The sequence below is a fragment of the Ammospiza caudacuta genome, chromosome 9 (genome assembly GCF_027887145.1).
Source record: "Ammospiza caudacuta isolate bAmmCau1 chromosome 9, bAmmCau1.pri, whole genome shotgun sequence".
In the NCBI taxonomy this organism is placed as follows: Eukaryota; Metazoa; Chordata; class Aves; order Passeriformes; family Passerellidae; genus Ammospiza; species Ammospiza caudacuta.
Window position 1 is genome coordinate 23,762,789 of NC_080601.1, and position 12,069 is coordinate 23,774,857.

The 12,069-nt window shown below is 40.5% G+C and overlaps 1 protein-coding gene across 1 annotated transcript; it reads left to right on the forward strand.

Moving 5' to 3' along the window:
* The first annotated feature begins 1,652 nt into the window (after positions 1–1,652).
* ZNF518A (zinc finger protein 518A) lies at positions 1,653–11,505 on the forward strand. The gene is made up of 3 exons (XM_058810377.1): positions 1,653–1,712; positions 3,459–3,565; positions 5,951–11,505. Exon 3 carries the CDS (start codon positions 6,070–6,072, stop codon positions 10,696–10,698), a length of 4,629 nt encoding a protein of 1,542 aa, XP_058666360.1. The 5' UTR covers positions 1,653–1,712; positions 3,459–3,565; positions 5,951–6,069; the 3' UTR covers positions 10,699–11,505.
* The last annotated feature ends 564 nt before the right edge of the window (positions 11,506–12,069 follow it).

Consider the following 12,069-nt stretch of genomic DNA (forward strand, 5'->3'; position numbering starts at 1 on the left):
ATTATGAAATGTTTAGTCCACATCATAAGAAAACTATCAGAAACAGGAATTCTTCCAGAAAACCCATACAGCCAATAAATGAGCACTCAGAATTTCAACACTCATATGTGTTCTAAATTTGAATTACAAAGTAATAAAATACAGATAAAATATTTGTTCCCATCTTACATGTAAATTCATTGGGATTAATAATTGACAATATGATGTATATTTTAATTTGACATCTGGAATACACCAATTTGATACTGTAGCTGCTTGTTAGACTAATGATTTTCATGGATCATTCTTTTCTGTTATCTTTTCTGACTTTAGGGTTTCAGTCAGAACTATGCTGTTTTTCTTTCTTTTTCTTCAGTTGTAGTTAAGTATTCATATATGAAAGACACCATGGATGTGTACAATCCCCCCTTTCAGAAAGCAGAAGAATACTTTTTTCTGCTTGCTTTTGGCACAGATTTATTCATTTGGGTGTAGTAGAACAATTATATAATTCTTTCCTTGAAGATATTTTTTAGGGCCAAGGAACCCACCCCAAAATGGCATCTATAAATTTTCTTTTACAGTCTAGGACACAAGGGAAATAAGTGATGTCAGCTGGAACAAGAAATTAAAAATATGTTCATGTTCAATGTACCCTTAGTGTACGCACGCACACTCAAAGACGTCAACACTCCTCTTTGTTCTCATATTTAATCATGAGCAAATATTGCACTTATTAAACTTTGTTATAACTAGTAAGATACCATAAGATTTGTGGAGAAATGTTTAGCTGAATTGCTAGGCTAAATTGTTCATTAGTCAGATTTCCCAAAGGAAAAAGCTCAAGCTTTCTCCTCTTTGCTTTCAAATTTTGATCACTGTTTCCGAAGTGGAGAATGGATTTCCTTTGCGATGACCTCTTCATTTAGAATTCATCTTTACAGTCTATTTCTGCCATGGGCATTCGCCCTTTTCTGGCCATGGTGCAGCTCCAATTCCTGCTTCTCCCGTGCCCTCGTTCCCTGCGGTGACCTCACTCCGGGTGGTCTCCGTGTGCCTCCAAACCTGCACAAACGTGAGGAGCAGCTCCTACCCACTGCTGGTGCCACTCCTCAGCAGAAATGGTACTGTCTAACACGACAAGCACTTTGTAGTGATTATCAGCTTTGATTTTTGTTATTTTCAGCATGTTAAAACAAATTAACCGCTCTATCGCACGTATATTTTCCTGAATGCTTCAATTGCTGACATCTCCTACAAACAGCCCTTTATTTATTGTGCCTACTCTTGTGTCTGTGCAGCTCAGCGAACCCACGAGCGCGGTACGATCATCGCGGGCCAGGCTTTTGCCTGGGAGCGTTTTGTGAGGGGCAGCGGCTCTCCCTGCCACTGCCATTGGCCGAAACACGCCCATGGGTGCACAGCCAATGAAGGTACCGACGGGCGGAGCGGGGGGGCCGTTCCCCGGCCGTGCCATGTGCCCCAGGCCCCCATCCCATCAGGAGAAGGAGGACGGGGAGCGGGACGAGCTGGCGGAACGCAGCCGGACCTGCCGGGACCGCCCCGCCCGCTCCTCCCCCTTGGGCCTCGTCGGCCGCCGTCCGCCCATCCCTCAGGTGAACGCGTATCCCTCCGCCGCGGCCGCCCCTCATCCGGGCTCGTACCCGGCAGTCCCCGGATGGAAACTGTGATGGCGGCCGGCAGCGCCTCGCCGGACGGTGGCGGTACCCGAGGTAACTCCGCGGGGGTTGTCGGGCGGGGAGCGAGGAGGCCCCGCGCGGGGCGAGAGGGACGGTCCGGAGCGGCTCGGAGCAGGCAGGGGGCGCGAGTGGCCGCGGCGGCACGGGACTGGACGGTGCCCCGTGGTGCGGATAAGACATTAAATAGTCCGCGCTCGCCGGCAGCGGGAGGCTCGCGGGGCAGCCGGGGCTGGGGGCGGGCGGGACCGCGGGGCGCGCCCGGGGCGGCGGGACCGGGCACAAATGGCCTCGTGTGCAGCCGCCGGGCCGGCTGTGGGACCGTATCCCTCCGCCGGGCTGCGCGCCGAGAGTTGCGGCCGTCCCGGGGCCGTGCGGGCGGGGGCGGCGCTGCCGCGGGGCTCCCGAGGAGGAGCCGGGCAGGGACGCGCCTCGCTCGTCCGTGCCCCAGCGCCCGCTGCCGTGCCCGCGGTCAGACGGAGCTCCCGAGCTGCCGCCGCCTCGTCGCTCGGCCCCGCGCTTTGTCCCGCCGCGGCCCCTGCCTGCTCCTGGGCACCGCTGCTGCCCCGGCGGGCGGGGGCAGTGTCAGCCCGCCCGGGGCCGGCGCTGGCCGTGTGTCGCCGCCGCGTTCGGCTTCTGTGTTTCTAAAAGGCAGGTTCGCCCTGTGGCACGGGCAGTCTGCGTGTGTGAACTCTGAGAGCGCTTCGGTGATTTTTTTTTTTCCCTTTTTTTTTCTTTTTCTTTTTTTTTTTTTTTACTAAAACGTTGCTGTTCGGGTTGTGTCTGACTGCTCCAGCTCTGTGCGTTTCATAAGATCCAGTTTTGAGAGTTCCTGCCTGTGTCCCGGTCTGGGGAGAGATTAAGGCGCCACTCTAAATTTGCAGACACACAGAATGGAACTGGGCATGGGATGTACTTCAGTATAATTTTATTTATTTATTTATTTAATAGAATTTACATAAGCCGAAAATTCTTCAGAAATCTTGAAGATCCTGCCTGCTGGGATACCTATTTTGAATGTAGTTTGAAATGGAAAAACTGTAAAAGTTAACTAATTTAGCAGTGTCCAAGTGCTATCTGCAATTTCTTTCTAGATCAAAATATATACCTTAAACTTCTTATCTGTACTTTTTAAAACGAAATATGGACAAATTGCAGCATTTTTGAGGGAAGAAAATTGTGGCTGAGAGCCTCAAGTGGTTGCTTATCCTTGTTCTTAGTGGTTTGGGGATTTTTTTGACTGAGAGTTAGCTGTGGCACATGCTTATGTGTTTTCAGTGTTGGTACTCATTTTAACTGCATTTAAATCTACGTACTGGTTTCAGATACTGTGAATGTAATATTCTGCCTCTTTCCCAGGCTTTTGCGCAACTTTATAGAAGTCTATGGTTAGGTTTTTGTCATTAAATTTTTTGCTTGAAAAAAGATAAGTGCCTTTTGAGTTCAGGTTAAAATTTGATGGACCGAGATACCAGTCACTTCTTTCTGTGCTGTTTTTAAGTTATCATGTGCTTGTGTTTCCCAGCTATGAATGCCTGAGTTGTAGTGGCAAATCTAAGGTAAAATAGGCATTGTTATATTGTGTATATATACAGTATTGGTATTGCATTTGATGCTGCTCTGTGAGAGAAAAGTTGGTGTATATTCTTGTCTTCAATGTGGTAAAAATCCACATAATGTAAATTTCTGAGGGACATGGGCTTTTCAGCTTATTCTTTCAGTTATTGCTTGTATTTACACGATTTAAAATACCTTTTCTTTTGTTTCCCGAACTTCTTCTAGTATTTCTCCTGACTGTGGCCTTGTCTGAGTCTTGCAATCTTACCTCTTCTGTGTGTGTGGAAAATACCCAGCTGTTGGAGAATTGAAGTCAAGTATTTTCTTAACACGTAAGTCAGACTGCTTTGAAAATACTCCTTTAGAGATCCCTGGGATAAAAGAAAGCCCTTTTATTTTTAAGGATTGTTTCAAGTAAATATTTTTATTTGTCATGCTCCAGGAGCTTGTTGATTGTTGCATACTACCCAAAAATAATAAAATTAAGTATAAGGTTAGTTAATTAAAGGGGATCTTAGATCGTGACTCTTTGCCAAATGTGTTGCCCAGTCGAGGACTGCATTGGCTTGGTATTGAAAGCCTGAGCCTTGTTCTCTGCAGCACTTTACCCACTTCTGATTTCTACAGTTTTTATTGTAAACATACTCCAGGTTTCAGTGTCTGGCAGCGTAACCTTCTAACCTGAGGGATGGGCAGCTCCCAGCAGGATGATGTATTGCATCATGCAAGCTGTAATCTTTGTGTTGCGCCCGTGTCTTAAAATGTTGTTCAAGCAAACAAATCCAAATAATTTTTAGTTACTTATTCTTTATGAGGAAGTTCAGCTCGCTTCTATTCAAATAAGGGATATACCATTGGCAAGAGAATGCATTTTAATGCAGTACTCTTTTGGTGAAAATGGAATAATATGCACATGAGTTGTTCTTTTCTCAGGGCTCAAAGCTGGGTAATATCCCACATATTAATCATCTGTGTGGAAGATGGGGAGTGTGTCGTTGAGTTAAAAGAAAAATAAAAGTCCTGTACCCAAAGTGTTTCCATTTGGAGAGATTCTGAGGAGGGAGTGTATGTCTCTGTGGTTTGTTGTTTTGGGGTGTTTTTTGGGTTTGGTTTTTTGTTTTTTTTTTTGGATGTCAGATGTGTAATTGAAGTCTTGGTGGTCTCATAGCTGGAGAACACAGTTAAGTGAATTTACTTGATATTAGAGTCTGTGTCTAGTGTCGAAGTCTTTTGTATTTATTATTTTCAAGAATTGTGCCGAAGTGCTAGTATCTTCTCTAAAGAAAGGCATTAAAGGATGTGCTTTAAAAATATGGTTGCTTTTCTTGCTGCATGATACAAGAACATGGAGTTGAAAATTTTCAATCTCCATTTTCTTTGTCAGGTATTTGCATGTCTAATGCTAGATACTTCCTTCTCCCAGGACTGGGAAAATATTTGAAAGATCTTAGGGCCAATGCTTATGATGGCTTGGAGATCTAGAAGCAGCCGTTGCATTTATTCACAGTGAGGGTGTGATCATTCTTTCAGTTTGAATGTGAATAGATACGATGATCTAATGAGTTGCAAGTCTGTGTTGCTTCAGGGCGAGCCCCAGAGTAGTGGAGAGAAATTCACTAATCAGCCTTCAGCTAACGATTTACTAACTTCTGTTAGGAAAGAAGAAAGTGACTTTGTGACTTGTACTGCAAAAAAAGTTTTTTAGTAAAAAGTGTTATACTAGTAAAGAAACAGTTCTTCCTTTCCAGTGTTGCTTTTCAGAATTTATGTTAATTTTGCTGCTGTTCCAATTCTGCTGATTCTGTGTCCACATTCTGTGCAGGAGTGTTGTTCAGACATAGACTTGAGCTGATATAAATTGTTATGGAAACACTGACATGAAATCTGTAGTGAGACAGTGATGCTGACCATAACTGTTTGAGCCTTTTAATCCATAGAGGGGTACTGTGGTCAGTCATGCACTGAAAATATTAACAAGTACCCAGGAACATGCAATGAGAAACCTGAGAACTTGTATCTGTTGACTGATTCAGACTTGTGTGGTACTAAAGGTAGGCATGTGAAAAATTCATTGTAGGTCAGTGTGATTGGTTTTTGGTGTTGGTAAAGGTCATATCTCCATTGGTGAAGTGGATCTTTTGTCAGATTCTGATTTTACTTTCTTTCCTTTTTAAACACAATAGTAACTAATAGAGTAGCGCACTTGAGTAATAAAAATGTAAAATTCTGTAGATTTTGACTTCTTTTTAATACTTCAGTTAGTGGCATGTCACAAAGGAGTGGTTTTATTTGCATGAAATCCCAACTGATTTATTACTTATTTGATTTATTTGCATGAAATCAAATAAGTAATAAACACAGGCTTCATTTAAAAAAAGTAGGTCTTCGGACTTTATGCCTACAGGGTGGGAGAAACCCAAAATTTGATGACATGTATCCTTCAGTAGATGTTCTTTAAAACATATTTTTCAAGTTTTATTTATTTTTTTAAAAAAACCCACCAAGTAACAAACCAACAAACACCCCCAACACAAACAAACAGAGGTTATACTGTAATAGGTTTTTTTGCCTCATACTTTTTTTTTTCACCCCTTGAGTAATATTTTAAAAATTACCAACTTCAGAGATTGGCATATATTTGTTAGTGAATTGTAATAGGTGTTCTAATTGCATTAGTTTTAAGAGTAATTATTTGCTTTGTTTGTTTTTAATTTCAGGAGAATGAAATGGGGAAGTTGTAGATCTTTGAGAGTAACTTGGTGCAGTTGTCTCATTTGCTGCCGGAAGTAAGACTAAATCTCAAGAATTCATGTAAAGAAAAGTAGAACCTAAAATCATGTCATCTGAACAGGAACACTTTTTTTGTGACAGAAAGCAAATCAGTGTCTTAAAACACAATGCTATGAAGAATTTTTCTACAGGCATTACTTTGAAGAAAGAACTGGTGAGTGATCCTTCAAGTATGACAATTCAACCAGCAATTTTAGATATCAATCTCACTTATGGACTAAAAAACGTGAAGATTGAATTGCCCAAGGTGAACATTCCAAATGAAGTATTAATGAAACATGAAGTTGATAGGTTTAGAAAACTCTTTCAGTGTAAGCAGCGAACTGCTAGGAAATCCTTAAGTCTAGAGAAAATTAGTGGAAGCAATCTCAGTTGTTCAGAAGGAAGTCACTTGCAAATTAAACCAGAAGTGCAATTTGAAGAAGGATTTAAAACTGCAGCAAAAATACTGAATTTCACTTGTACGAAGTGCAAGGATAACATTAGATACAGCCCAAATGACCTACAGAAACATTTTCAGCTGTTACACTATGGTGAGTTGCCTCTGTATCCTTGTGAGATGTGCAGCTTCTCAGCTAATGACTTTCAGTCGTTTAAACAGCACAGACGCATCCATCGTAGCACTTTAGTAAAATGTGAGCTCTGTAATGATGAGCAGATATACACTTTGTTGGCTTTGACAAAACACTTCATATCAAAGCATTGTGTAAATGGACACTTCCAGTGTGAAAAATGTGGGTTTTCTACCTATGATGTGGGTACGTTTGTTCAGCACATTCACAAACATAAGGAGATTCCCTATAAATGTGGAAAATGCCATCAAGAAAACTTTACAGAAGAGGAGCTCCAAAATCATCTGCTTGTTCATACCAGTATGTTTTCTTTTGGTTGTCCTTACTGCAGTTACAGCACATCACGGAAAGATTATCTTTTAAAACACATCATAGCTTTACACAGAGACCACTTAATTGCAAAAGAAAAACTGGAAAAGGATAAATATGAAAAAAGAATAGTAAAGACTCCAGCAGGACTGAAGCTTGTGTTAAGGAGGTATAAAATGGGTGCATCAAAAAAACCACTCTGGCGACGGAAGAAGATAAGCAGTGGAAGTGACAGTGCTGGAGAAGAAAATACACAAGTGCTAAGAAGTGTAAATAAAATTCAGCCAAATGCTGAGGAGCTGAATCAGTGTGTGAGAGACGTGGAAACAAGTGAAGAGAAACATCAAGGTAAATACACGGAAAAGCGTCATTTCATGGGTGGAATGCTCTCTGCTACTACTGCACAATACAATAAGGCAGATGATGGCACAAGTTATGGCCTGGGATTATTGAAAACTGCTGTTCATGGGCCAACAGTATTGATGTTTAAAAACAATAAAATATCAGTACCAGCAAATTACAGTGCAAAATTTATGGGCTTTAAAATGGTAGATGGAAAACAACATATTGTTATAAAATTGCTACCTACAAGTAAGCAAAATGACTGTTTGTTGGGTCATAAAGTTGATCCTGTTAAAGATGGTTCTGCAACTCCTTTGCTACAGACTGCTGATCCCTGTGGCTTGTCTTCAGGTGCTATACCACATGTAAGTGATCAGTCGACTTTAAAGAACAATTGTGTTCATCCATTAACTTCCCCTCCGTTTTCCTGTCCTGCTCCTCATTCAGGAAAAACAAAAGTGGAAAAACAAAATAACTACTTGTTGTATGGTAGGAGTGTTTCTGAAACTGTAGCACCTTCTAATATAGCTGAAGGAAAAGGTCCAAATTGTTTGCCAGTGAAGCTGGACTCAACTGTACCTCCACATGAAGCAGTAACAAAAGTTGGAGCTCAAACTGGTATCTCATGGGGAAGCTTTCGTCCTTCAAGTCATCCTCAGGTATTATCACCCGCTATTACAAATACCCTTCATTATGACCCTATGAAAATGCCCTACTTTCCTGAACTGAAAATGCAAAATGGTGGCCTGAATAATAGCAATGGAACTAATAATCTCTGTTATTCAGCCTCAGTGGATTCATCTAATGAAGGGTTGTTGTCTTTTCACAACTATTCCAAAGTGGACTCTTTGGATAATCCATGTAGCATTTGGACGTCAACAGATGACAGGTACAGAGAATTTAGCAAAAGAGGTTCTTATCAAAACTCTGGAAATGAACTTCCATCTTCACATTCAGAGTCAATGAAAGGTTTGAAAGCAGAGAAAATTGTGTCAGCCCAATCAAATATTAATAAAACTTACAAACACATAAACACTAAGAATAACTCTGTGTCTTTTAAAAGCCAATCTCAATGTGGTGTTGACAGCGAGTGTTTTACAGAGGACAAGCATAATGGCCGACAGTATTTGGACACTAACCTAGAGCAAGGCTTTCAGAACGTAGCTGAGAAATTCCAGGAAAATGCCTCTGATGGTGTTAACTCTTTCTTAATGCCTAAAATCACATCTGTTTTCTCATTGCAAAGTGAGCAGGCAGCTAATTATTTATCGCCTGAGATAAACCAATTACTGCAAGATGTGTTAAAAGTAAAAACAGCCTCTCAGCAGGAGTTTCACAGCAAGACTAATTGTGTCCAACTTTGTTCTGATAAGCTGCTTTCTGGTCCTGAGACTGGGAGTGCAGCCTGTGTGTGTTTAAAAAGCTCTGCAACTGTGTGTGGTTTTCAGAGGCCTCCACCTAATATACGCTTCCCTTTATGTAGGAGAGAGTTCAACACAAGATGTAGCACAAATGAAGGTACATGTTGTGGGAGAGAAAGACAGGCACCCAAAACATTACTTGATTCACAGGATGTGGACAAATTATCCAAAACTCCAGGTGTTGGTACATTGCTAAAAACTCCTACAGATGAGTTTACACAGCAGGTAGTAAAAGATAAAGTACTGTCTGCAACTCAAAATCCTAGCAGCTTTTCACCAGTTTTGCCTGTTCTTCAGGAACAAAAGAAAGCCCTTTTTGTTCAGTCCCTTCCGTCACGATTTTTCGTTCCTTTCCACCTTTCTAACCAATCTAGGCAGCAGATGGTGTCAGGAAAATCTCTTCCATCAACCAGTTCATCAGATGTTACTAAAGGTGTACCTGCATCTTGTGTTTCAAATAAAGGACCTGGAATGATTTTGACTTTTAGTGGGGCAGTTGGAACAGTTGCAAATGCTGCTAATGATAGTTCTCAGGTTTTAGAGGGAGTTGCATCCAGAGAATTTGGGAAAATACCACCTTCAGAAGTGAAGGGGAAAAATGGCCATTTTAGAAATTTAAGAAGTTCCTGTAATGAGGAAGTATGTGGTACAGTAAATGACTGTATGCCATTCAAAGCACCTCTTGTAGTTCCAAACTCATCAGAGTCATCTGTGAAGGCAACTTCTTCTGTGAAGGTGTTACCAGAGCACCGGGATGCTGCCTTTGGGTCTTTGGAGTCAGTAAGACAACAGGAAATTAAGCAGGAACAACACGTTTATGCACTTTCGCCTGATGGACAGCAGGGAGTTTTTCTGCAATGTTTGACACCAAACAAGCCTGTAGTTCATAAACCAATGTTTTTTCAGGATAATGCTCATCGGAATTGTCAGCCAAAGAAAACTGGAGCCATGCAACAACAGCCTTTGCTAAAAATAAGAACTCGTACTTCAGATACACTGTCTGATAACACTCAGTCAGTAAGGAACTTGGTGCCCTCACTACAGGTGGATAACTTGCAGTCCCTTACTCCTGCACTAGCACAGAAACAAACTAATCTTAGTTTTAATGATGCCTTAAACTTACCAAGTGGGTTAATGCCAGCAAATGCCTCTTTGGCAAGCTCTAATCCAGCATGTCGTGTTCCTCCTGTAGAACCTGTTTATTCTGCTAAATCTGCAGGGATGCGGTTGCAGAAATGTTCTATCGAGAGTATGCAAGTAATAGCTGCTAACAAGAGGAATAACTCTGGTTCTCAAAAGTCCACATGGAACACCCAAAACAGAACTGCAAAAATAAAACCTGGTTTAAAACAAGCTGGATCTAAAAGTTCGGTAACTGTGGGTGGGCAAAGAAACAAGAATTTCAAACGTAAACGGAAGGCTAGTTGCCCAGAACCTCCTAGAAAGAAAGCAATGTTGCGCAGAAAGTGTAAAGAAAAGAATCAAGCTGAAATTGTTAGTGAATCAGGTAGCCCTTACAAACCAAGGGCATCAAAAAAAACTGTAAGGACTTTGAAATTGCTTCCTTTTAATTCTAACCAGCTTGTAAAATGCCCTAGGAGAAATCAACCAGTTGTTGTGCTAAACCATCCTGATGCAGATGTTCCAGAAGTTGTAAATGTAATGAAAACTATTGCTAAATTTAAGGGACATGTTCTTAAGGTTTTATTGTCAAAAAGAACCATTGAAGCTCTTCTGCAACCAGACTTCCGCAATCCTTCGGATGTAACTACTGATAATTTTTCTCAGAAAAGATACAGGACAATAAAACCCCTTAACCCTGTAAAAGAAAGATTTGTCTTAAAATTGACACTGAAAAAGACTAGCAAAAACAATTACCAGATTGTGAAAACTACCTCCAATAATACCTTGAAAGCTAAGTTTAGCTGCTGGTTTTGTGGTAGAATATTTGACAATCAGGATAATTGGGTAGGACATGGACAGAGGCATCTGATGGAGGCTACTCGAGATTGGAATTCATTAATGAAGTGATGACCAGTGAAGAAAATAGTCATTAAAGTTTAAAAAAGCACCCCAGCTGGATTAGGATACACAAGTCATTCTGTTTTCTATGTCAGTATTGTAACTGAGGTTGAAAAAGTATGCAAAGTTCTTGTGTTATACAAGAAAGAGTGTATTCCTTATTGCCATCAGATTGGAGAAAGATCAAAGAACGTTGTGGTTTAAATAACTTGTAACTAACTGCAAATACAATTCCATGAAAATATATATTATTTTTATTACTGCTATAATGTGCTATATTTTTATTCTATAGAGTAAGTCTTCAGGGCCTTTGTTCTGTACATACTTAAAATCCCTAAACATGTAAATATTTTTATACTTTTCAAGTTACTTGGTATAATTCTTGCACAGAAATTACATCCTTCCCCCCAGTTTTTCAGTTCTGTGCATGCACTATTAAAAGAAATTTTTAAAATATTTTCAAAAATACACAGCTGTTATCCTGGGATTTTTGTTATTTTCACTTATTAGCTCTTGATTTTGTTTTTCAGGGATTGAACACTATTATTAGCAAGTGCCTCAAAGATGTGAAGCAGTTTACATTATGTTGACTGTGTAACTTTGGGTCTGTATAGGGCCATTCCCCCACAGTTTCATTTAAACAAAGCCATATGTAAATGCTTTAAGCTATATTGCTATGCACATGACACTTGTACTATTTCTGTGCAGTTTGTCTACTTTCTTAGTGAAGTATTTTTCATATAAATTAATAAAACAGATTATGATTGTGTTAATACGGTGAGTCAGAATGAAATCAATTGAAAATATATATTCATAATGTATATGGTGTTTAAGAATGGTGAACATTCCTAATCTGTATTGATTTTGTCACTATTAAATTTGCTATAACTTGTGTTTACAGCATATGACTTTGAGCATTTATAGAAAATGTTCCTATCTTATGTCTGCCACAAACCCTATAGGGATGGTCAGGATGTGGGGAGGTGCAGAGCACCATTTTAGGCTTGTAATTGCTTCATAGCTTTATTTCAGGTGGATGTAATTTGTCCCCATAATGATTTAATGTTTTCTACTATTGCTTATTCTGATGTACTGCCTTTTGGGGCACCAGGGATTTGGCTAAACCAAGGCTCGAGTTGTTATTCCCATATTTTATCAGCTGGAAGTGTAATGTTCTTAGCGGCCTGCTTGCTTTCTACTTTCAGTTTTAGAGATAATGAAGGAACATTCTATGCATTACAGTTTTTAGTCTTTATACAAGGGCATGTCAGCAAAAGACCTCTTAACCATAGTGACTGAGCGTATAGAGATGAAGGTTGTTATTATCTACAGTAATAATGTCTTGAGGCTTTGTGCTCCAGGTTCTTCATGAACCTCTGT